The sequence below is a fragment of the Danio aesculapii genome, chromosome 21 (assembly GCF_903798145.1).
Source record: "Danio aesculapii chromosome 21, fDanAes4.1, whole genome shotgun sequence".
NCBI classification, from domain to species: Eukaryota; Metazoa; Chordata; class Actinopteri; order Cypriniformes; family Danionidae; genus Danio; species Danio aesculapii.
The window spans coordinates 1,230,539-1,255,964 of NC_079455.1; the positions used below are offsets into that span (position 1 = coordinate 1,230,539).

The following is a 25,426-nucleotide window of genomic DNA, read 5'->3' on the forward strand; positions in this document are numbered from 1 at the left end:
TTAGGGTAATTCTAGCAGTGGGGGACATTTGGGAATTTAAATGGTCAAATAATTAGTGAATTGCTTTTCTTACAATTTGAATTATACTGAATTATATATATATATAATTGGTATTATACTGCTGTTGTAAAACAACAACAGTTACACAACAACAACAGTACACGGCACATTTTGTTCTTCTTGGCTTTGTGGCTGTTCATCAAGATGACGACAAGGCTTGGTTGAGCTCGGGTCGACCATGGCTTATTATTATGCATATGTTATTATGGTGTAACGTCTCGGCTGTGTTTTTAAAAATGTCGCTTCCTTTGTTTTCATTCTCCTGCTTCTGACGTATCTCTGTAAACTAATAGCGTTCAGCTGCGCTTCTAGCTCATGGTATCCTTTGGGCCTGTTGTTGGTACTCTTTGCAAAGAGTAACCAAAAAGTGGTACGATACGATTCGCTTTTAGGTACCGTTTGACAGTGGAAGCGGCCATAAAAGTGTAATGAACTATACCGTACCACTCGGTAAAAACGGGCTATTAGGCACAGGCGCAAAAACAGCTACAAATCCCTCTGAACCAAAAATGTATATTTTCAGCAGGGTATAATAAATGATCTGGGGGCCACACATTGGCTCAGTGGTTACAACAAGAAGGTCGCTGGTTTGAGTCCCGGCTGGGTCAGTTGGCGTTTCTGTGTGGAGTCTGCATGTTCTCCCCGAGTTGGTGTGGGTTTCCTCCGGGTGCTCCGGTTTCCCCCACAGTCCAAACACATGCGCTATAGGGGAATTGATTAACTAAATTGGCCATAGTGTATGAGTGTGAATGAGTGTGTATGGGTGTTTCCCAGTACTGGGTGGCAGCTGGAAGGGCATCCGCTGTATAAAACATATGCTGAATAGTTGGTGGTTTATACCGCTCTTGTGACCCCTGATGAATAAAGGGACTAAGCTGAAGGAAAATGAATGTATAACAAATAATCAGCATTTTGAGCTGAAACTTCACAGACACACTCTGAAGACACAAAAGACTTGTTTTACATCTGGTAAGAAGGCCAAAAAAAGTCTCGTCTTTGACCAAAGTATTATAAATCAGCTCTTGGAGTTGGTCTGTAATCCAAACAAATATTTGCATTTCTAATTTCCTTGTATTAGAAGTGTTTAACCAAGAAAACATTTGTACACGGATGTGTTTTATTTCAAATAAGGAACAATTCCTATCTGACGTGGGAATCAGACAGCAGACTCTATATATATGAATCAATGAATCTGTGTGGACATCTGTGTCTGTTTCACTGAAAGCACAACCATGATCTTTGTCAGTGTCCTCCTTCTCTGTAAGTATCACTCATCTTTCTTACATTTTACCTTTCATTTAACTCAGTTAACTAAAAAATACAGATGTTATCTAATGTTGAGATTTGAAAAGTTTTTGTTTGTTTGTTTTGTTTTTAGGATTATGATTTTTATTTTATTTTATTTTAAGATTAGCAAGTATTTTAACGCCTTCTCTTGTATTTTTGTGTTTTAGTGGTTCAGATGAACTCCAGGCTGCTAATATCTGCAGGTATTTCACTGATCTAATCAACTATAATCAAACAAAAGTTACCCAACTTCATTGTGAAGTCATACATTTCAGATTTGTGTGAATCTGGATCTCATCGTCCAATATTTTGTCCGTCTCTTCATGTTAAAAATGATGAGTGAAACCTTTAAAGCAGGATTCTTTCATTTTTCAGACACAGTAAACACGTGTGATGGGACTGTCCTGAGTCTCAGCTGTGGTAAGAGGTTGCAGTGTTACATTCAATTAAAGCTGTGTTCACTGTAAACAATATCTGTTAATGAACAGTTTCCGGGTTTTGTGATTCACTTTATGTTTATTTACTGTTGTGAATTGCATTATGAGATGTTGATCTCTGCTCTGTCGACTTTTTGATGCAGAAAATTCAACTCTACAGTTCACCAAAGAGACTTTTATTGCCATTTTAGTAGCTTGAAATAATATAATGTACAAGAAATAATATTTAGAGCAGTGGTTCTCAAACTTTTTTCATCAAGTACCTCCTTAGAAAAAAACTGTCTCTCCAAGTACCACCATAATGACCAGTATTGAAATAAAGTAGCGTAGTTGGTCAAATTAACTGGTCAAATCAGCTACAGAACTGCATAGTTCGAAAACAAGACAGAGTCATATTCATTCAACAAAATTATATTCCATACAAAATATGAAGCTGATCAGTCGGTTCTTATCACATGACTCACAGTGCAGCATTCTGAAAAGTTAAGATGTTTTCAACTGGGCACGCCTGGAATACGCAAGTGCTTCATGCTGCAGTTCTTACTAATTTTGCTAGCCTGTGGGTTAAAATTTGGCACTCAAGTGACCGAAATGTAACAAGAGAATACGGTCATTTTTCAAAATAAAAGATTTTTCAAAATAAATGCTTGTTCAGACTCAGATTATAAATAAAACTTAAATAGTTAATGATTTTTTTGTGCGGTCCGGTACCAGTTGATCTATAGAGCGGTGCCGGTCTGTGGCCCAAGGGTTGGGGACCACTGCTCTAGCACGTACAGTATCTGCTCTGCAAGCACCATGCACCTCTTTCTCTAGTTCTGCGCCAATTGAATTGATTTTTAGCAGCTGATGACACGATGCACTAAAGTAAACATTCTAAGCAAAACTCTTTGATCGTAGGCTTTAGAGAACAGCAAATACTGATCACATTGGTGTTATCGTACGCATCAAATGATTAAAATTGTATTCATTTTTTCTTTTGTTACTCAGTGATTCCTCAGCATGCCACCAGAAGTAAGCCCGCGTACCACTAGTGGTACACGTACCACAGTTTGAGAACCACTGGTCTAGAGAAACAAGTCTGTAAAATAACAGAAAATGTGCTGCAGTTTATTACAAGGTTTCTGAAGCGTAATATACACCAATACAGACAATATGGCAGTGCAAACTATTACACATGTTCATATAATTCGCTTTTTACAACTTTTCAAAATTAAAAGTTGCTGGAAGAAATATCAAGATCCCATAATGCAACTCAAAAGCAGAAATAAGTTGGAAAAAAACAAACAAACAAATAAAAACATGAAATCACAAACAGTGTATATGAAACATAATCCATTAAGAAATGCTGTTACTTTTATCTCCTTGTAGAAAACGGGAAGATTCAGGTAACTGCTGCAAACTATGGACGTACAGATAAATTCATCTGCTCTGAAGGACGTCCATCTTGGCAGCTCCAAGACACCAACTGCTATTCACCAAATGCACTGGCTATGGTGTCAAAAAGGTATAAACTGCTGTAAGGTGTGCTAATATTAGGCACTGAGACTAAGTTTACTTCAATAAATTGCAATTAAATCTTAATCGGTTACACTTTACAATCAGGTTTCCTTAGTTAATGTCATTTAATGTATTTACTAACATGAACTAAGTGGGAACAGTACTTGTTCAGCATTTATTGACCATAGTTCAACATTGACTAATGCATTATGCAATCCAAATTCATGCTTGTTAACATTAGTCACTGCACCCAACAGTAACTAATATTAACTAACATGAACAAAAACCCTAATAAATGTATTGTTCATTGTTTGTTTATGTTAGTAAATACATTAACTAATACAACCTTATTGTAAAGTGTTACCTCAATCTAATTATGACAATTTATACGATTAACCATACGATAGGTTAACGATTGCTTCACCTCCCTAATCAAGCTAGCTGGGTGAAAAACATCCAGCATAACAAACATGCTGCATTCAGTGTCTGTCTGTAGCAAATAGAAACCGATGTAGTGTATCAAGGTGGCACTTCTCACTGGAGAAGGCTGTTTGTCTTTTAGAAAATTCAGGTTGGGTTTTTGGAGTTCACTCGAGTCGCATTTACAACCTAGCCCACTGCAGCGCGGAGGACTCGGAGTGTTTGAAAGCAGCTTCCCGTCACTCAGCCTTTTCAAACTTCTTATGGCCTCAAACGAAGAACAAAAAGATTTCGTTTTGAGGTATAACCGTATGTCCATGCACATGTCATGACTGACTTAAAAAGCAATGAAAGCAATGTTTCTCTCTCTCATTGTTTTCGGTGTGAAATTTCAGGTGACTGCTTTAAAATTCACCAGGCCATCAAATTGTGTAGTATATCACTGCTTCTGAATGATTTTCACATAAACTCACTGGTGATGTATGCCCGAACATACAAACTTCTGACCGTCAGGATTGGCACTGTGTATGTGTACCTTTAAGTGAACTTGAAAAGGAAACATGTATACTTTAATATGGAGTTAGTATGCTAACTCAGAAAGTGACTGCTGTTAAAAAATATAACTTTTGCAATAGGGATCAATCTATACTTTTTAATACATTTAAGACTAGACAGTGATAGTCTTCACCACCCCAACCCCCCGTTATCCTTATAATTATTAACATAACACAATTTTTATTAATAAAATTTTATATATTCATATTTAATTTAAACTTAGTTATATTTACTTAAGTAAACAATTTCCTAACAATAGTCAGGTGAGTGCCACTACAACAACTGGTGAGCAAAGATGCTACTAATCAAACCTGATAATTCTTCATAATGATAAACCATCATGTTTTAATATTTGCACGTTTTCCAGCAAAATGTTACTAATATGTTGTATTAGTTAGCGGTCATACTGTAAATATACAGCAATTACTTTAACCTCACTTTGTCACATACAGCTGCAATGGCTTGAAAAGTTGTGAGTTTGTGGTGGCACATACAATCTTCACTGATCCCTGCATTGGCACATACAAGTACCTTTCAACTACCTATTTTTGCAGCCCATCTGAAATACGTGAGTAAATATTATCTGCTCTACTGCTAAATTCATTCTTATGCTTTTTTTTTTTTTAAGCATGAACCTTTATATGAAATTAAATGAAGTGTTATTATTTTAGGAAAGAAATGTGCACTTCAGCATACTAAAAACAACAGTTTATGGATATAGTTTAGAATATTGTATCGCAAACTAAATGTAATGTTATTTGACACTTGTGGAGAAGTCCAGTTGTAACACGGGGAGTGACAGAGACAACTGAAGTTTGGATCCAGGTGCAGGTTTATTGAATAGTCAGGCAAACAAAGGTCAACACAAGTGCAAACAGAAAGTTACAAGTGTAATAAGTCAAAAAGGAGTGTGAATGGAGTGCATGTATGAAAATGTAGTCCATGAATGGCGGAATTGTAGTCCATATGTGTTTGTGTGTGAGATCCAGCGATCTTGCGAGTATGATCGCTGGTGATCGTGACACCAGTAACGAAAGTCCCATTAATAGCCTTTTATTTCATTAGAATATTTTCTCCTTAAGGCTTCTTAAAGATCCTTAATGTCTGATAGACGTTATAGTGGTAACGTCCACACAACGTCAATCTGTAACATATTTATGCTGCGTTCACACCAGACGTAGATGAAATGTTAAGTGATTTACATGTTAAGTCTAAGACATGAACAGACATGCCACGACGTGATTCACGCGAATGATGTGGCGCAAATCATTTGATTTGGAAAATCTGAACTTCAGTGAACATTTGTGATGTGTTTACCAATCAGGAGCTTGCGGTAGTATGGGTGTGATTATGATGTTGCGCCTGTTGTTGGTGTCCTGAATGGAAATACTCCTGCCAACACCTGAACCCTGAACCCAACAACCCATCCAGGTATAGTTTCTGGAGGAGTTGATGAACTCACAGAGCTGGGTGCACCTCTGAAAGCAATCCAGGCTCATTCTGAAAGCGTAGTCCCGTGGACATTTCTAAAGGCCGCGAATTACATAGCCGGAGGTACCTATGGCTCCATTTTATTTTTTAAGCGAACGCTACAGGGCGGTATGACCCCGTTCCTTTTGGCGCTTACTGGCTGACCGCTGACCTCCGTGTGGAAGGCTTTTCCGCCGCATCCAGTTTGTCCAGTTAGCTTGTCGTGTACATCGGCGAACTTGACACACAGAGAGGAGCTGACCACGATGACCACGACGGGTTTGAGTCCGGGGAAGAGCGGTTCCAGAAATCAGGTAAGACAAACACAGAATCCAAAAAATAAAGTGAACGAGTGAACAACAGGGTGAGAATGTGGTAAAATCGTGGTAAAAATCAGATGAGGGCTTTCCTTTTTCTGGAAGGCTTTTGTAAATCATCGGTTGGGTTTTGGGTAGTAAGCGGGTGGGCGGGTCAATCTGTAAAATTGGTTGGATTTAGGGAAGGAGGAGGGTGGGTCAGTCGATTGGTGGGTAGCCCAGTCAATCATTCAGTGGGCCGACAGCGGCCTCTGGTGGGTTTACGTGAGAACAGCGCAGGTGCGAACGGCACTCGCGAGAGACATTTGAGATACGAAAAAGCGCACACAGTGGCCTCTCGCGGATTCGCGAAAACAAAAACTGCAATAATATGTACCTTTATTTCGTATTTCGTAGCCTCCAGAAACGTCCACGGGACTACATTTTCAGAATGAGCCTGGGTTGTCTAGTGGACATGGCGCCAAATGAATCTATGCTGTTTTTCAGCCTTCCGAAAGCACATAAAGCACAGCTACTGTCTCAATACAATCAAGGTCAGTCATTTAGCAACGAAGCTACAGTCACCAGGCAGACAGAAACCCATGATGCAAATCTGCATCTACTGTGAAGTAAATTTGACACGCGAATGAAGCAAGTAAACTCAAAATGTATGTATCTATTAACGCGTGCGTGCCACGCCTGGTGTGAACACAGCGATGTCGATATTTAGTTGATTTTAGGTTGGACATTGATCTCAGCCTGACGTTGGGTTCTGACTTCAACACCATTTTTATTTCCAAACAAAATGCAACGTCCCCTTGAAGTTTGGGTACGTCAATCTGATGTCATGTTGACGCTCTGTGCCTGCTGGGTAAATAAATCCCACTCACCAAGTGATGCTATTTTGATCAGCGTCCAAATAACAAGTAAAATAAGCAACTAAGTGTGCAATTGTCACAGTTATCTGACACACTCCCTGTCGAAATCAAGGGGCCGAGTGCATGTACAGGCAAACTTCCCTCGTTCACTTGAAGAAGTAAAACACACTGCAAGATGGCAGTGAATAATACTAAATAAGTATAATTATTAAGACTATTGTAAGTATTTTTTTCTGTTTACTTCTAAATATTGATAAATTAGGAGATTACTATGGCAGCTTTAATGTAATAGTTTGGTATATTCACCTTTGGCCAACACCCTCAATCAAATTTGTTTTTTGACCCTTCATAAGCAAAAGTTTGGGTCTAAAAGCAGAGTGAAATACAGCAAGAGTCCTACTCATGACAACAACAATACTGCATTCAATTTTCTGGAATTACTTCACAACATCTCTCTGTTTTCTGTAGGTTCAAGTACAGCCTGTGAAAGTACAAACGCTGTCCTGAATTGCGGTGTGTAGTTACTTTGCTTCTTTTACAGTCTCAGCTGATAACATATTAATTGGTAAAGGCATATTATATAATCATTTTTGTCAATTAACAAAACTGCTGTTTACAGAGGCAGGGACTGTCATACATATTCAAACTGCTAACTACGGGCGAACTGATAGCAGCATATGTTCTGCTGGACGACCTGCTTCTCAGCTTACCAAAACGGACTGCTACAGCCCAAATTCCCAGACCGTGGTCACTAATGGGTGAGTTTACGGTACATGCGTAATACACAAGCAGAATCATGGCTGAACTGGGATACGGTTTCCACGTCACACTTTAATTTAAGTTGACATAGGATACATCTCAATTAGCAAACTAGCTCCCAATGTCTTTCATCAGTAGGTTGTGTGCACTAATTCAGACATTAGTAGGGGCACTGATGAGCCACATTTAAGTAAGTAAGTAATGTGTATTTAATGTGATTTGGAGGCCATGATGGGTAAGCGCTGATGGAGGGAATTTGGCCAGTGGGGTTACACCCCTACTCTTTACGAGAAGTGCCATGGGATTTTTAATGAACACAGAGAGTCAGGACCTCGATATAACGTCTCATCCGAAAGATGGCGCTCACTGACAGTATAGTGTCCCCTTCACTTTTACTGGGACATTAGGACTCACACAGATCGCAGGTTGAGCGCCCCCTGCTGGCCTCTCTAACACCACTTCCGAGAGCAACCTAGTTTTCCCATGTGGTCTCCCATCCAGGTACTGACCAGGCTTAGCCCTGCTTAGCTTCAGCGAGGGACCGGTCTTGGGCTTCGGGGTGAAATGGCTGTGGCTCAACATTGGGACACACTAAAAGTGACATGAGAACGTCCTCATTGTACATAATTAAAACTGGAAAGAGTTTTTATTCAGATTTCCTTTCATTAATTGTCATTTTGTGCTGTAGATGTAAAGGGAAGAACAGCTGCACTATATCAGCCTCCAACGGTGTTTTCTCAGATCCATGTTTTGGCACATACAAGTACCTGTACATCTCCTACGTCTGCATGCCTCAGTGTAAGTCAATGCAGAGAGAAATACAGTTGGAGTCAGAATTATTAGCCCCTCTGTATATTTTACTGTATATACTATATATTTCTGTTTAAAGGAGAGCAGATTTCTTTAACACATTTCTAATCATAACAGATTTAATAACTCATTTCTAATAACTGATTTATTTTCTCTTTGTCATGATGACAGTAAATAATATTAGACTAGATATTCTTCAAGACACTAGTATTCAGCTTAAAGTGACATTTAAAGGCTTAACTAGGGTAATTAGGGTAAAGTTAGGGTAATTAGGCAAGTCATTGTATAAAAATGGTTTGTTGACAATCCAACACTAATATTGCTGAAGGGGGTTAATAATATTGAGCTTAAAATGGCTTTAAAACTATTAAAAACACTTTCATTCCAGCCAAAATAAAACAAAACATACTTTATTAAATATTTGAAAAAGAAAATAAAACTACACATAAGGGGGCAAATAATTTTGACTTCATCTGTACATTAGTATACTTATAAAATATCTGTTGTTTAGCTCATTTCTCATGAAATTTTTCTTATCTTGCAGAATGATCGGATCTTCTGGTTTTGGAAAGTTTATTCTCTGTCAGCATCTGAAACTAAATCATTCATTCATAGTTTTATTCATTAGTGCCTTATTTATCAGTGGTCACCACAGTGGAATGAACTGCCAACTATTCCAGCATATGTTTTATACAGCGGATGCCCATTCAGCCGCAACCCAGTGCTGCGAAACATCCATACACACTCATTCATATACACACACTCATACACTAAGGCCAATTTAGTTCATCAATTCCCCTATAGCGCATGTGTTTGGACTGTGGGGGAAACCGGAGCACCCGGAGGAAACCCACGCCAACACGGGGAGAACATGCAAACTCCACACAGAAATGCCAACTGGCCCAGTTCGGACTCGAACCAGTGACCAACTTGATGTGAGGTGCATCATGCCGGCGTGAAACTGAATTAATATGGTCTCTCAGGGGAAATTTGTAATAGTAGCTTGATGCGGGTGGAGGGTTTGCAAAAAATGCTTTTCTTTTGTAGTATTTGTCTTGTTTCTAGTGCAAACATCTACAAATTCTTAAACCAAGAAGCATTTTCTAGACAAGCAAAAAATACTGTCTTGTTTTCAGAAATAATAAGTCAAAACGAAGTCAGTTTTTCGTTAAAACAAGGAAACTAATCTGCAAATGGGGTAAACGAAATAATCGTTTGTCAAAATGAAAAACAAGTATATTTTTCTTACATTATTAGCAGATTATTTAGCTTGTTTTAAGGAAAAGAAAGCTCAATTTTGACCCATTATTTCTAAAAACAAAACTTTTTTGTATTTGAAATTGCATCCTGATTTATGGATTTTTAGACATTTGGACTAAAAACAAGAGCAAAATTCTAAGTTGATAAAGTCTTGATAAAGATATTCTTTTCTTTCGTTCCTTTTTTAATTTAATGAACATTTAAGGGTCCTTGATTATACTCTGTATTGGGAGTTTCTTTAAAATAAATGCATTGAAAATGGGAATTTGTCTTGTTCTTTAAGAGTACTTTGAAGTGAAGTTTCATAAACTAATTTCGAGAGGAGCACGTGATATGATTGAGCACGTCTGGCCGCTCATCTGTAATCAGTAATAATCCAATCAGAGTGATCCTAGTTTACTATAAATGGATCATTTTCTCTCTAATGTTTTATCTTCGTTTGGAAGAATCCCCCCTTCCACCCCATCTCCTCCTTTTTCTCCCTTTTCTAAAGGGGGAGCTCTCGAGACCTACCTGATCTCGGATCTCCTGATATGCTTATCGACCGGGCGGGAGCCCTGGGCTCAAATATCTCCGAGCTCAGGGTTCTCTCCCGGGACAGCATGCCAAACCTGCTTTATACGCCAAGCATATCTAAGTGGGAACTCTTGAAGTGGTGTTTAAAGAGATCTGTTCACTAGGGATCTTTTTTTTTTTTTTTTTTTTTGTAAGAAATCTTGTATTTTCCTTTATATTTTTGTCTTATGGATATAGTAATTGCTTGTGGTAAAAAACAGTAAGGATTCATTATTACAATGCATGTAACCACAGATACAGGGACACTGGAGAATATTAATAGTATATAATATACAACATTATATATCATATAAGTTAATATTGATGATCATATATTGATGAAAATGACAACTCCCAGCAGACACACAACATCATAAGACATTAATATTAGGTTAGATTTAGATTGCCAGAGTCTAAGGACAACGATATTTTGACGTCTAATAAGGATATTAAATGATGTTGATATTTGGTTAATTTTAGGTTGTGTTGCAAAGTGACCAAAATTCAACGTCGAGTCAACATCTTATGCCAACGTCATATTGACCTGAAATACTGACATTTACTCATCAGGTATGGCAACCAAAATCCAACGTCTGATAGACGTAATTGTAGCAACGTCAACACAACATCAAGCTGTAACATCATTAGATGTTGATATTTGGTTGATTTTAGGTTGGACATTGACGTGGTACTGCCGTCAACACAATTTTCATTTCCAAATAAAAATGCAACGTCCCACGACATTGGGGTACAACATCAATCTGACGTCATGTTGACGTCCTGTGCCTGCTGGGTTATATACTGATATGATAGATTGATTATAATCATTGTGCTGTTACTGCCATGTATAATCTACTGGCAGGTAAAATGCCTGTGAGTCAATCCTTGGGATCTTTTTTTGACAATGTCAATAAAAGCCACGTTTCAACTATTTCAACAGGCTTTTGAAAGAAAGATCAATTTCTTATATTGCACAAAACTGAATAAAACGGCTAATTTACAGTAATAATGTTTTAAAGTGAATATTTTTTCATGAATTTATTGACTGAGAGCATTTTTTCTCTCTTTTACGTCACTAAAGTCTCTATTTTCCCGCAGATTACAATTCAGCCCTACATTTAATTTCCAGTCTTTCATGTTTATTTAGTATTCACCCGAAACAATCGAGGCTGTGCCAATGTTCACAAGAACGGTGTTAATAATTAAGACTTTGCTATAAACCTCAGACAAAATGATATTTCATTCCTGTCATTATGAAACGCAAACAGAAAGCCTTTCCCCCTTCATGTTTGGCCGTGAAATTGAATATGATTGGACTGTTCTGTAATCATTATTTACACACTTCCAAGTCTCACATAATACAATGAGCTCCCTTGAGAGTCGACTTGATTAGACCATTCTCGCAGACAGTCAAGAAACTGTGCCTCAAGGTCTCGTTTTTTTCATCCTCCGTTTATTCTGCCTCGCTAATTTACCATAGTACACCTCAGACATTCCCCGGCCTTCAGAAGCTTCAGACGTTTTTCCTATAGCTTTATATATAGATCAGAGGCTGTTTATATAATTTAAGCTGCCTAGCAAGTTTTTTGCAACTGTGCTTTCTGTTTTTGCGTTGAAAAAGCATCATTAATTTACAGAAATTAGATTGTGATCGTCGATAAAGAGATGTTATGATGTTTAATCATTGCAACATGCATTTTATTTTGGTCTAATGGCTCGAATTAATTCATAACAGATCACTAAAATAGTGAATACTTTGTAGTTATTCTTTAACACTGTGAACCGCTTTTACAACTTTATAGTTATTGTGCTTGGTGTGAACGAGCCTTTACTTTAGTTGTTTGTGGATTTTCATTATTGTTAAGCACATTGGTCAACTTGTGCTATTTTTAATTGTGCTATACACTCAGCGGCCACTTTATTAGGTACACCTGTCCAACTGCTTGTTAAGCCAAATTTCTAATCAGCCACTCACATGGCAGCAACTCAATGCATTTAGGTATTTAGAAATGGCTAAGATGACAGTTACTCAAATAAGCACTCACATCCATCCTTGAGGCGGATGGGCTACAGCAGCAGAAGACCACACCGGGTGCCGCTCCTGTCAGCTAAGAACAGGAAACTGAGGAAGAACCCATCTTCTGATGGCTACTTCCAGCAGGATAACATGCTTATATCATCTCAGACTGGTTTCTTGAACATGACAATGAGTTCACTGTGCTCAAATGGCCTCCACAGTCACCAGATCTAAATCCAGTGAAGCACCTTTGGGATGTGGTGGAACGGGAGATTCACATCATGGATGTGCAGCCGACAAATCTGCGGCAACTGCGTGATGCTGTCATGTCAATATGGAGCAAAATCTCTGAGGAATATTTCCAGTAGCTTGTTGAATCTATGCCAGAAATGGGTTAAGACAGCTCTGAAGGCCAAAGGGGGTCCGACCCGGTACTAGTAAGGTGTACCTAATAAAGTGGCCGGTGAGTGTATAAATAAACAAGTCTTTGTCATCATTCTCTGGTCAAGCCTACTGCTTCAGTAGTCAGTGCTTCATAGTCTCTCACGTGCAAGGTGAATGATTCAGTCTTTACGTGATATGGGAACCGCCATTCACTTTCCAGTACAAATCAACAGGTCTTGACTGCCAGCACAAGACATACAGGAACGTATTGATATTGTATTCAGCTGTTATCGATCAGTTGGTTCGGCTTCCTACAGTGATACTCTTATGACTGATCAGTTCATGCCCTTAGCAAGACCAAGCAGTCTGCATTCAATTTGAATAGGTCCCACTTTATATTAAGTGGCCTTAACTAATATGCACTTACATTAAAATTGATCCTTTGTTAAAATGTACTTACAGTGTAAATACATGTTATCACAATGTACTTATGATTGATTAAATACATGCATTTAATTACACTGTTGACCGTCCCTTACACCTCACACTTAACAAGCGGATACCTAAACTGCATGCACCAAAATAGCTACACTGTTATAACGAAAATAAAAGTATGCTAAATTCGCTTTACTGATGCTGTGAAGCCTTGGCTGTAATATACAAACGAATGCCAAGTCAGCTCCACAGTGAGTCAAGGGTTTGCAGGTGTTCCATTTAAACCCAGTTACACGCATTCTGCTAGTAGTGGGCACTCGTACAACATAAGCAATGACACACGTTTGAGTGTTAGGAGAAATTAGGAAAGAATTAAATAAAAACCTATATAGAATCACAACTGGAGTCGGATTTAGAAGTCGTGTTTGGTGATAGTAACACAATATGGAAAGGCTTCAGGAGCAGGTTTACGAACAACTGGATTAAATAATAATAAAAGTGAAGGATGGTTACAGTTCCAGTCAGAATTATTAGCCCCCCTGTTTATTTTCTCCCCAATTTCTGTTTAACAGAGAGCATATTTTTTCAACACATTTCTAATCATAATAGTTTTAATAACTCATCTCTAATAACTGATTTCTTTTCTCTTTGCTATGATGACAGTAAATAATATTAGACTAGATATTCTTCAAGATACTAGTATTCAGCTTAAAGTGACATTTAAAGGCTTAACTAGGTTAATTAGGGTAAAGTTGTCATTGTATAACAGTGGTTTGTTCTGTAGACAATCCAAAACAAATATTGCTTAAGGGGGTGTTAGACCATCTTCACGCTAAATCCAGCCCCGGACGCCAGATCTTATCAGAAAATGTTTCTCCAGGCATATGGACAAGAAGTCAGCAAAGTGTCCAATACCCAAACCTGTTAACCAGTATTCAACTGAATTAACAGTCTCCTTTCAATATAAGAGTGGACTGAGAAAACCAAAGAGGAGGAGAAGCAGGAGACGAAGTAATGATGGTAAAGAAAGACCAAAGTTTACTGAATAATCTAAGTTGCATGTGATTCAATGCTCAGACTTTGTCTGCAGGATAAATCCAACAAGTGTTATTAAACCACAAGCAGCAGCAATGGAAAATGACTGCTTCACAACATTGTCCAGAGACAATACAGACCTTGAGATGGAGACATTCTCTTATCTCTTACTCATGAAAACAAGCGTCGCTTGAATCCACAGTCATAAGATTATAACAATATGGAAAAATTGAAATGATGATAATGAAGCGATAATTATATGAAAATATAGTAATAATAAATATAAAAAGCATAATAAAATGACAAATAATCAATAATATTAATCAAATTATATAATGATAATTATATAAATGACTAAATAAAATAATTAAATGAAAAACAAATGAATAGTTGCTTTCTTGAATCAACACACACAAGTTTGCTACAAGAATCCTCAGATCCTTCATTAGATTCTTCAGGGGGCTAATAATAATGACCTTAAAATGGTTTTAAAAAAATAAAAGAAACTGCTTTTATTCTAGTCGAAATAAAACAAATAAGCCTTTCTCCAGAAGAAAAAATATTATCAGACATACTGTGAAAATTTTTTACTCCATGAAATATCACTTCAGAAATATTTTTAAAAGAATAAATAAAATATGTAGCTTAAAGGGGCTAATAATATTGACCTTAAAATGGTTTTAAAACAATAAAAAACTGCTTTATTCTAGTCGAAATAAAACAAATAAGCCTTTCTCCAGAAGAAAAAATATTATCAGACATACTGTGAAAATTTTTTTACTGCATGAAATATCACTTCAGAAATATCTTTAAAAGAATAAATATGTCTCAAGAGGGTTAATAATTTTGACTTCAACTACATGTGTTCGAGCAGGGCAGGAAGACGCGCACACATTCACCAGTGTCTGTCTCAAGGTAATCTGCAGCTGAAGCAGGTCTGTTCGGAACAGGTGCCAGCCTCATTTTGAGCCTTGTTAGCAAATCTTCCCCTCATTGCGGGTCTGCGTTCGTAATTCTGTCATCTGAAATAGTGACGGACGGGTCTATTTTTAGCGCCGCCTGGCATTGGGAAGACAGGTCCAGATGGCACAACTGTCTCCATTGCCTAATCAAATTAGTAGATTTCATCAGTGCACAGGACACCGCTGAGGCCAAATGAATTGTCTCTACAGCACATAAACAGGAGAAGGCCATTTATCTAATGTAGAGGGAATCTCTGCTTACTTTACGTTCACTTTAAAGGATCAGTTCACTCAAAAACTTATATTTTGTTATTAATTATTCATTATTTCCTTCGGCTTAGTCACTTATTTGTTAAGGGTTGCCACAGCGGAATGAACCACCAACTATTCCAGCATATGTTTAACACAGCAGATGTCCTTCCAGCCGCAACCCAGAACTGGGAAACTGTTATTAATTACTCTCCTTCATTTCATTCCAGTCCCCTGAGGTCATTTATTAATCTTCAGCACACTAATTAAGATATTTTAGATTAAATCGGAGAGCTCCCTCATCCAACATAGACAGCAAGGGTCCTGAGACATTCAAAGTCCAGGAAAGGAACCAAAAACTAAGAACCATAAATAGTGATGTATGACCTCTAGTTTTTTGATTGTCAGCATCCCACCTTACCACCTCGTCCCCACACCTTAATCTATGGGGGAAGCGTTCTGAGACCGCGCTCGACACTGCGCTCAGACACCTCCCAGTCTCTTTTCTTTCCTGACGAGGGGAATAACACGAGCTAGAGTGTCCCTCAAAGCTCAGAGCAACTTCAAGGCATGTAGACATGGTCAAGACGATCAGCTGCAGTTCAGGCCGAGCATCAGAATGGGGAAGAAAGGGGATTTAAGTGACTTTGAACGTGGCATGGTTGTTGGTGCCAGACGGGCTGATCTGAGTATTTCAGAAACTGCTGATCAACTGGGATTTTCACACACAACCATCTCTGAGGGTTTACAGAGAATGGTCCGACAAAGAGGAAATATCCAGTGAGCGGCAGTTCTGTGGGCGCAAATGCCTTGTTGATGCCAGAGGTCAGAGGAGAATGGCCAGACTGGTTCCAGCTGATAGAAAGGCAACAGTAACTCAAATAAGCACTCGTTACAACCGAGGTCTGCAGAAGAGCATCTCTGAACACACAACACGTCCAACCTTGAGGCGGATGGGCTACAGCAGCAGAAGACCACACCGGGTGCCGCTCCTGTCAGCTAAGAACAGGAAACTGAGGCTACAATTCACACAGGCCCACCAAAACTGGACAATAGAAGATTGGAGAAACGTTGCCTGGTCTCATGAGTCTCCATTTCTGCTGTAAATCGCACCCTGCATTACACTAAGTTCTGTTGAATTTGTGTGATGTGTATCTCAAGTTTAAACATGACTATGGGGTCAGCATGGGATGTGCTTGAATAGCATTGGGATCCTTCAGGCCCAGCAGACTCATATGCAATGGGACCTGCATGACGGCAAGAGGTTCAGGCGGAATGCAATTAAAATAGCTGTGTTGGGCCAAGGATGTGTCTCTTTGGGCCACGAAGGAGATGATACATGCCACTGGCCAAACCATGGCAGCTGTCAATTGAGGTTTATTTCTTGTGAATTAGGGAAAAGAGAAGTCTTTGGTTTTGGACACCCTCTGCCTTCTTTCGGCTTCTTTGGGGAGTCAGTCAAAACTCACCAAGCAGTTTTAAGAGGCTAAAAGACAGGAACACCCTGCAGCCTGGAAATTCAGCCTTACAAATTCCACAACACCAATAATTATTATAATAAAAATAACAGAATTTTTATACAGTGTTATATCCTGAGGACATGTTATAAGTAGTATTAAACCCTAACTCAGATTTAAATCTTAGAGCTTGGTAGAGTGACGCTCTTCTTTATGAGAATTACTGACACACCTTCTGTGCATTGTCTTGGGTCTGAGCAGTGTTTTTAAGTGTCACTCGTAAAAAGACTGTAGTCGCTTTTTGGTTGTTTTTCTCTTCTCTTCTTTTCTAAACCTAACCTTTTCTGTTGGAAATTAAGAGGTATTGTATTTATATATATTTTTTTCCTTAAAGGCGCAGTATGTAAGTTTGACACCCAGTGGTTGAATTAGGTATTGCAAGCCCGGTTTAAAACACACACAAGCGCAGGTTGCCAGATTGACGAACCCAACAGGAGCGAGACTGACTATCAAGCCTAAAGGCTGATTTAAGTCGTGTTCTATATAAAAACAATGGCACACGATTGAAGGAATATCCTTCATATTAAAAGGAGTTTTTGTCCTAACCAACACCTGAAATTTATATTTTGTAAATGGCTTCTGTTTCTCACATCTGAACAACAGAAAACTGACAATGATCACCTCAGGTACTCCTCATGTGCTTTATTCAGTGTTAAATGCTAATAATGTGAGTGAATGCCATTTACCATATACTGAAAGCAGCAGCAGATAGTTCAGCTCAGATCTGGACAATAAACCGTCTAATATTGAACGTCAGATATTGAACTTTAATCATGTTAAAGAGGTTTAATATGTATTCATTAGATTATAAACCTTACTATTTTGCTGGAGTGCAGTGAGTGCACTATTCTGTGCTTCTGAATGGCTGTATTAACATTTCTGTCGTGTTTTATCTGGTGCAAACAGCCAAATTGCTTATCCCTACAAATCTCACCATGTAGCGGGTTGTCAGTTCAGGGTTAGAATGTGACATTTGATTTTATTTAGTTGCTATAGTCATATAAAAAAGAGAGCTATTTTTAAGCTTCTCAAAAAGGCATTCTACCAGCATATATATCAGTTTTATATTTATTTGTAAAAAAAAACTGCTGACCTTAAACTTTTTAATAGTGTACACCCAAAACAAATTCAGCTTTTTTAATAAATAAAAACTTTTTGTTTTTGTAGTTGACATGTTGATTTAAAGTTATCAGGATGAATGTACAACATGCTTTCAGAAGTATAATCAGATGAACGAATCATGGGTTATAGTCCAAATGTACTTTATAAGCAAATCACAAACAAGGTTAGCAAACAGGTTAACTAATCACGTACCAGATAAATAAATACAACAATTATTTAAGAGCAAATAATAATAATCAATAAAAATAAATAAGTAAATACATGGAGGTAAAGAAAAAATAAATGGTAATTTGCAAGATTTAAAATAAAAGTTACTTTGTGAGATGTAAAGTGAAAGTGTTATATGGAAGGGATAGTCAATAGATGCCATGTATTAAAGGATTTAGTAAAGTTATAGTCAAGTCAAAACTAGTACTGCTTTTTTATGTGCAATATTTGATTAAATATTTGCCAGATACAACATGTCAGATTTCGTATGTGCACATCTGCATGTAAATGACACGGGCAGGGGTGTAGCGGACATTTTAAGGTTGAGGGGCAGCTGTATGAGATTTACATGTATAATAACATTGATTACCTATTTCTAAATGGTCTCTCTCTAAAAGTGAGGGGGACGTATCCCCCCCCCGTCCCCCCTGGTTGCTATACCCCTGGACACGGGCATATCTAATAGATCATAGTAACAAAATAATCTGATATAGGCAGCTGTTAAAATCCAAAAAAAGAAAACTGTAAATGCAGGGCAGCTGTTACATGCATATACTGTATTATCCCTCACAGCATATTCTAATCACCCTTACCAAAACACGATTGACAACCACACAGTACCAAAGACAAAACAAACATCAAATAATACCATGAATGTCAAGAGTCTTTAAACAACAAAAATATCAGACACACTTAGCTGAATCCGCTGGATGTGGAGGTAATGTTGGTCACAGACAGCGTCCATTCTACTTCTCAGTCCCCGTAGTTTAGAATAATCGCTGATAATCTATGAAGAGCATTGAAGTTACTCCACTTCATCGTGCAAAACCAAGTGCTTTACAATTAATTCATTCACCAAACTTCATTGTCTTTCCTGATTAGAGATTGAGGTAAAGTTGGCTTTATATTCACTCATTGGGACTTTGGTGTTCAATAAAACAATAAAGCAGAATTTAAAAAGGCTAATATAGATTAATTATAATGATATACTTTTAAGAGCACAACTTGTGACACGCTCTCTATATTGTTTACTATGATACTTTGAATGTTGGGTCTGAAATTGCATGCAAGTATGATTTAAACAACATTAGCACTATTAAATCGACTGTACTTTTAGTCGTTTGCTGCTATGATATGATTTTCTCATTAAGTTTTTGCAAAGAATAATATTCTGAAATTAAATTAAGGAGGTGAAAGTCTGAGGGTCCTATCATACACCTGGTGCAATAACGCGCAAGATGTGTATGGTGCGATTTGTTGCTATTTTCAGACCGGCGCAACAGTAATTTTCATGTTTTGCACCACGATGTTTAAATAGTAAATCCATTTGTGGCACTTTGTAGACTGATGTGTGTGCTGGTCTATAAAGGAGGTGTGTTAAGGCGCATTGTTGGCTCGTTGCTATTATGAGGAACTGAAATAGACCGCACCATCGACCAACTAAAAGCTGATCTCCAGCGCAGAGTGTGTTAGTTATGGACCTGTGTCTTCTTCACCTCGGGGGGCTTTTTCAGTTTATTCATGACGATCTGCATCTGTATAATGTTATTATTATTAGCAGTATTATTGATTATCTGCAGATTTATATTTGCTTTAATAAACACAAGTGTAGATTTGTCCACCTGTGGGGTTTTGGAGACGTCTGCATCACCATATGGGGCATCAGAACAGGACGTGTGTTTGGATATAACTCAGTGTTTTGACCACACTTCATTATTATTGTTCATTTATTCCTTTGCTGGAGATTAGAACTGAATTTAGAAATAGTTTAGATACAAATCTTTGAGCTTAACAAACTAAATTAAATATGTGGGCTGATGGATGTGTTCAGTGGAGTGAGTTTCCACCGTTTCCTTACTCCACCAAAGTAAAGGAGTAAAGTAAAGGAGTAAAGTAAAGAGAAAGTAAAGAGGCTGAATGGAGGAGGCTCGTTCTTTATCCTCGTGCTGCAGATGCTCTGTTTAACTGTTTTCTCGCTAGTGAAGCGTTCAGTTTTTACACTTACATAGCAAATGCACTATAGAGAGACACAGCTGACTCTTAAAGGGGGTGAGAGATGAGACTCTGATTGGTTTAATGTTCAAAACACACTCGGATCTCATTAAGAGAATGAGCACAACCCTGAGCACAAAGCCTGATCTCACGAGAAAACGTAAGTATTTTACGTTTGGTCAGTTTAGTGGCTAATACATACAAGTTCAGTCATACGAATTGTACGATTTTAAAATCGTAGCACCTATCCCTATCCCCATCCCTAAACCCGACCGTCATTAAGGGAAAAGCACATCGTACTAAATTGTACGAATTAGATTATACGAATTAGCCACTAAATCAAAAAGTTACGAACTGCCGTGAGATTGTGTTGGTTAGACCAGAGCATATTTTATCATCCTTAAAATAGCAAAAGTAGATTCAGACATGGCCTTAATGCTTTTGCGCCATGCACTTTAGAGTTTGTGCTTAGATCGTTAAAATAGAGCCGTGATAGTGCCAATATAAAAACAACTTTACCTAAATTGATTAAAGGCATTGGGGTAAAGTTGGTTTCAGAATTGCACATTCAGACTTTCAACTACTTCATAGAATTTCGAAGAAAGTATACAAATTCTAAATAAGGATATCGGTAACACTTTATTTTGATGGTCCATTTGAGTATTAGTAGACTGTCTGCTTAATATCTGGTGATACTGCTGCTAAACAGACATTTAACTTACTGTAAGAAACAGCAAGTACATGTCAACTTACACTAAGCCTAACCCCAACCCAAACCTAAGAGTCTATTTATAATTTAATGAGAATAATTTAATGAGAATTAGTTGCAATGTAACTTAAATTCAACAAACGGACCATCAAAATAAAGTGTGACCAGGATATCATAAGATCAGCCAATGACTATCATAAACAACAGTGTTCAGTCAATTAAATAGTGATAAAGTTGTTTTAAGTTATACTTAGTTGCCATTTTAGACCCAATATTCGAAGTAGACTGATAAACAATATAAAGTCAGTCATAAAAGGTCCATCTATTTAAAATTAACACATAACGTATAACATTAAAATAAACCCCAAACAAATTAAATACATCAACAGTAATTTGCAGTTCACCTCACATGTAATATCACAAAAATGATCAAATAAACACTTACAGATTGACAAGGGATTACAGATCCTCAACTATATGACCAAATATATTAATGTGAGAATTAGGAAACATTGCTGGCTTTCTCAACCCACAAGCTGACATCTTCTTCTTCTGGTGTCTTATAACAGTTAGGCAGACCAAGAAAAGGTGCACCGATTCCGCCACCTACGGATTTGGAGTGTGCATAGATTTTGAAAAACAAAACAAAACCCTAGATTCTATCGAAGATTCCCTTGTCTTTTTAAATAAAATTCAATAGTAAGTTGTGCACTTACATTACACTGACACATTTCCTAACAACACTTTAAAAAGAACAATTGTTTAGGTAGACTATCTAATACATTTAGTGCCCCCTAATGATCCGGGGGCTGTTCCGTAAACCAAGCTTAGAGAAAAAAACAGCCTTAAATTGGTAAGTCAGGTTTATTAATGGAAGATTCGGTTTCATAAATCAAATTTACGATAGTTCACACTTACTTACTCTGACAACTTGTACTGTGAAACTAGCCTGGTCCGGGGCAGGTTAACTCTCAGTCTTAAGCTCAAGCTTAATCAAAGTAATGTTAACATTCACCTGCCATAATTTGATGCCATTTTAATTCACTTAACAGTCACTTAATAGTAAATATATATATATACCAAACATCTTTAAGAATGAATGATACTATATTAAAATTCAAATAAGTTATTTCAAGCTAAACAAATAGAAAATACAAAATTTCAACTAAATTAGATTTTTTTTTGTTGTTTCTGTAGATTTTTTTTCACCTCTTTATTAAAATTGTATTAAATATTTTCAACCAACATATAAATTTTTGGACTGTGATCTGAGTTTATTATTTGTTAGATTAGTTCCAAATTGTGCTGTGGTACTGAATAATCTAATGTATATACACAAATATATTATTGTAAAGCATCCTGTAAAAATATTCATTTAAAAGAAAATCTGTAAGGGGTGTACTTTGCTTCATATATATATATATATATATATATATATATATATATATATATATATATATATATATATATATATATATATATATATATATATATATATATATATATATATACACACATACAAATATATATATATATATATATATATATATATATATATATATATATATATATATATATATATATATATATATATATATATATATATATATATACACACATACATATATATATATATACACACATACATAACACCGGAGCACCCGGAGGAAACCCACGCCAACAACATGCAAACTCCACACAGAAATGCCAACTGACCGCCTGAACTAATGATCTTCTTGCTGTGAAGACACAGTGCTAACCACTGAGCTACTGTGTTGCCCTCTGGATGTATATTTTCTCTTTTATTAGGGTCATTGACTATGATTAAACTTTTAAAGCATCGCTTTGCTTTGGCTTTGTTTGTGGAGATTAACAAGCAGCTTAAGTAAAAATGTATTAAAGGTGTAAAGTACAACGCTGGTTGAATGACATTAAGGCAGGTACACACCAAGCTAACGAAACCCAACGTTTCATATAGGATAAAAAGCTGCCCGTGAACCAGGAATACAGCTCCTATTTGCATTTTAAAAGAGAAAAATAACTCCTAAACTTTTGGATCAATACTATACAATAATGTTTTGAAACGTTTATTAACTTTCGTCAAAACTGAGAGATAAGGAGCCCCCCATGACTCCAAGCTTGACCCCTTAAATTTGGCATTGTGGAATAATGTAACACTAAAAACTGTACTTTCTTACAAAACGTGCATGAAGTTGGTATTTAACCAGACTGAACAAGTGGCTATGATGTGTTTTAAAGCACATCTCTTCTGTAAAAACGCAATAATCATCCTCACGGAGCAAGAAATAAGAGGAAAAAGGGTATAAGCCGTGACTCTTTTGTGTTGCCTGATCTTGGTCAAGAAGTCCATTAAAAACAGAAAATTATTAAGGAAATAGTACCAATATAATCGCTATCTACATCTGATCACTTTATTGACTGTAATAACGTTGATGGATTTATGAGTGGAACTAAAGGCAATGATTTTATCACGACTAAAGGCAACTTTCAATTAAATTACAATCTGTTTTAGAATTATAATGTATTTTAAATGAGGAATGATCTAAGTGGCCAAACACTTCTCTCTCTGTGGATCCTTTTTGAGACATAGATCAATAAAAGCGCGTCATCTCGGCTGATGCAGTGGAATCCTTCACTGCTGACAGGGACTATTAGGTGACAGCTGGTGACACACCATGATGCTGTCTGGTGTGCAAATCCACCTCTACCAACCAGAGCTTGCATTAAACTTACCGCCTCAAACCCACAATGAACAAGAACATGCTATGAGTGTAGGGTGAAATATTCACCGGACACGCATTCAGATGCCAATTCAGATACATCATTACACAGATTCACAATGATTTCAGATACACAATGAATCATCATTCATTGTGATGAAGAAGATGAAGAATTCTATTATATGAGGACTGAAATCACCAAATGGTCTTAAATAATCACTTAATTCCCTCCAGAATGTTACGCTTTCACACGAACACGCACAAATAACATGTAAATGTGAATGTTTTAATATGTTTAAGTCCACCTCTACCAACAAGATCTTGCAATAAACTTACTGCCTCAAACATACAATGAACAGGAACATGCCATGAGTCTAACGTCAAATATTCAGACACAAAGTCAGACGCCAATTCAGATACAAAATCACTACATGCAATTTACGTTTTGACAGTTTAGTGGCTAATTCATACGAATTCGTACGAAATTGTACGATTTTAAAAAGGAGGCGTGGCACCTAACCCCACCCCTAAACCCTACCGTCATTGGCGGATGAGCAAATCCTACTAAATTGTACGAATTAGATCGTACGAATTCGTACGAATTAGCCACTAAATCAAAAAGTTACGAATTGCCGTGAGATTGTGTTGGAATGTCACATTTTCACACAAACGCGCACAATTAGCATGTAAATAATACATTTTTAATTCACTTACACCAATAACATCTTGCCTTAAACTATACTACCTCATACAATGAACAAGAACATGCCACTAGTCGGGCATGAACTATCCAGATACCAATTCAGACGCCAAATCATTGCATTCAACCACTGAGAGACTGTTCAGAACAGTACAGAATTTTACGTTTTCACACGGAGGCGCACAAATAGCATGTACATATGAACATGTTTTGATGTTTAATTCCACCTCTACCAATAAGAGCTTGCCTATAACTTACTGCCTCAAACATACAATGAACAGGAACATGCCATGAGTCTAACGTCAAATATACACAAATTCATTACAAAAGAGATTGGTTAGATGATGATGATGATGATGAGCAGGAATATTTCTACAGTATGAGGACTGAAATCACCAAATGGCCTTAAATAATCACTAAATGCACAACAGAATGTTACGTTTTCACACAAACAGCATGTAAATATGAATGTTTAAATCCACCTCTACAAACAAGAGCTTGCCTTAAACGTACTGCCTCAAACATACAATGAACAAGAAATAGGTGAAATAGATCTGCATTATAAACACTGACAACTTGTTTACGCTGCAGTCGGTGTTGTGACACAACAGAGCAAGCATGCAGCAGAGATGAGCTACTGTTATACTGAAACTGTATGCTGTCTCTTGTAATGGAATCTAAATAAGGGTCAATTGCCAATTAGCAAATGCATTACTCTAGATACCATAAAAACAGATGTAAAGTGGATAATGACAGAAAGCTTATGCTCAGCATTTGACCACACATACATTATGTGCATCTATATATATATATATATATATATATATATATATATATAACTGATTTATTTTCTCTTTGTCATGATGACAGTAAATAATATTAGACTAGATATTCTTCAAGACACTTCTAGCTTAAAGTGACATTTAAAGGCTTAACTAGGTTAATTAGGGTAACTAGGGTTAATTGACTAGGCTAATTAGGCAAGTCATTGTTTAACGAGGGTTTGTTCTGTAGACTATCAAAATGAAATATAGCTTAAAGGGGCTAATAATTTTGACCTTAAAATGGT

The 25,426-nt window shown here is 37.1% G+C and overlaps 1 protein-coding gene across 2 annotated transcripts; it reads left to right on the forward strand.

Moving 5' to 3' along the window:
* Positions 1 to 967: 967 nt before the first annotated feature.
* Positions 968 to 9,997, forward strand: zgc:136410 (uncharacterized protein LOC449685 homolog). Of its 2 annotated transcripts, XM_056446440.1 has the most exons (10): positions 968 to 1,029; positions 1,192 to 1,320; positions 1,515 to 1,550; positions 1,723 to 1,767; positions 3,156 to 3,291; positions 4,712 to 4,827; positions 7,372 to 7,416; positions 7,523 to 7,661; positions 8,351 to 8,460; positions 9,017 to 9,997. In XM_056446440.1, coding segments are annotated over exons 2-10 (657 nt in total). In that variant the 5' UTR covers positions 968 to 1,029; positions 1,192 to 1,292; the 3' UTR covers positions 9,019 to 9,997. The 2 variants fall into 2 exon arrangements, with proteins under 2 accessions (XP_056302415.1, XP_056302416.1); XM_056446441.1 differs by lacking the exons at positions 8,351 to 8,460; positions 9,017 to 9,997 and adding an exon at positions 8,164 to 8,343 and having other exon boundaries at positions 974 to 1,320.
* The last annotated feature ends 15,429 nt before the right edge of the window (positions 9,998 to 25,426 follow it).

Bases quoted from the DNA above. Each gene is read 5' to 3' on its own strand.
- zgc:136410 (XM_056446440.1), top strand. From the start codon at position 1,293: ATGATCTTTGTCAGTGTCCTCCTTCTCT. The intron at 3,292-4,711 runs GTATAAACTGCT...TGTCACATACAG, and splicing joins CTGGCTATGGTGTCAAAAAG to CTGCAATGGCTTGAAAAGTT. The intron at 7,417-7,522 runs GTGTGTAGTTAC...TGCTGTTTACAG, and splicing joins AAACGCTGTCCTGAATTGCG to AGGCAGGGACTGTCATACAT.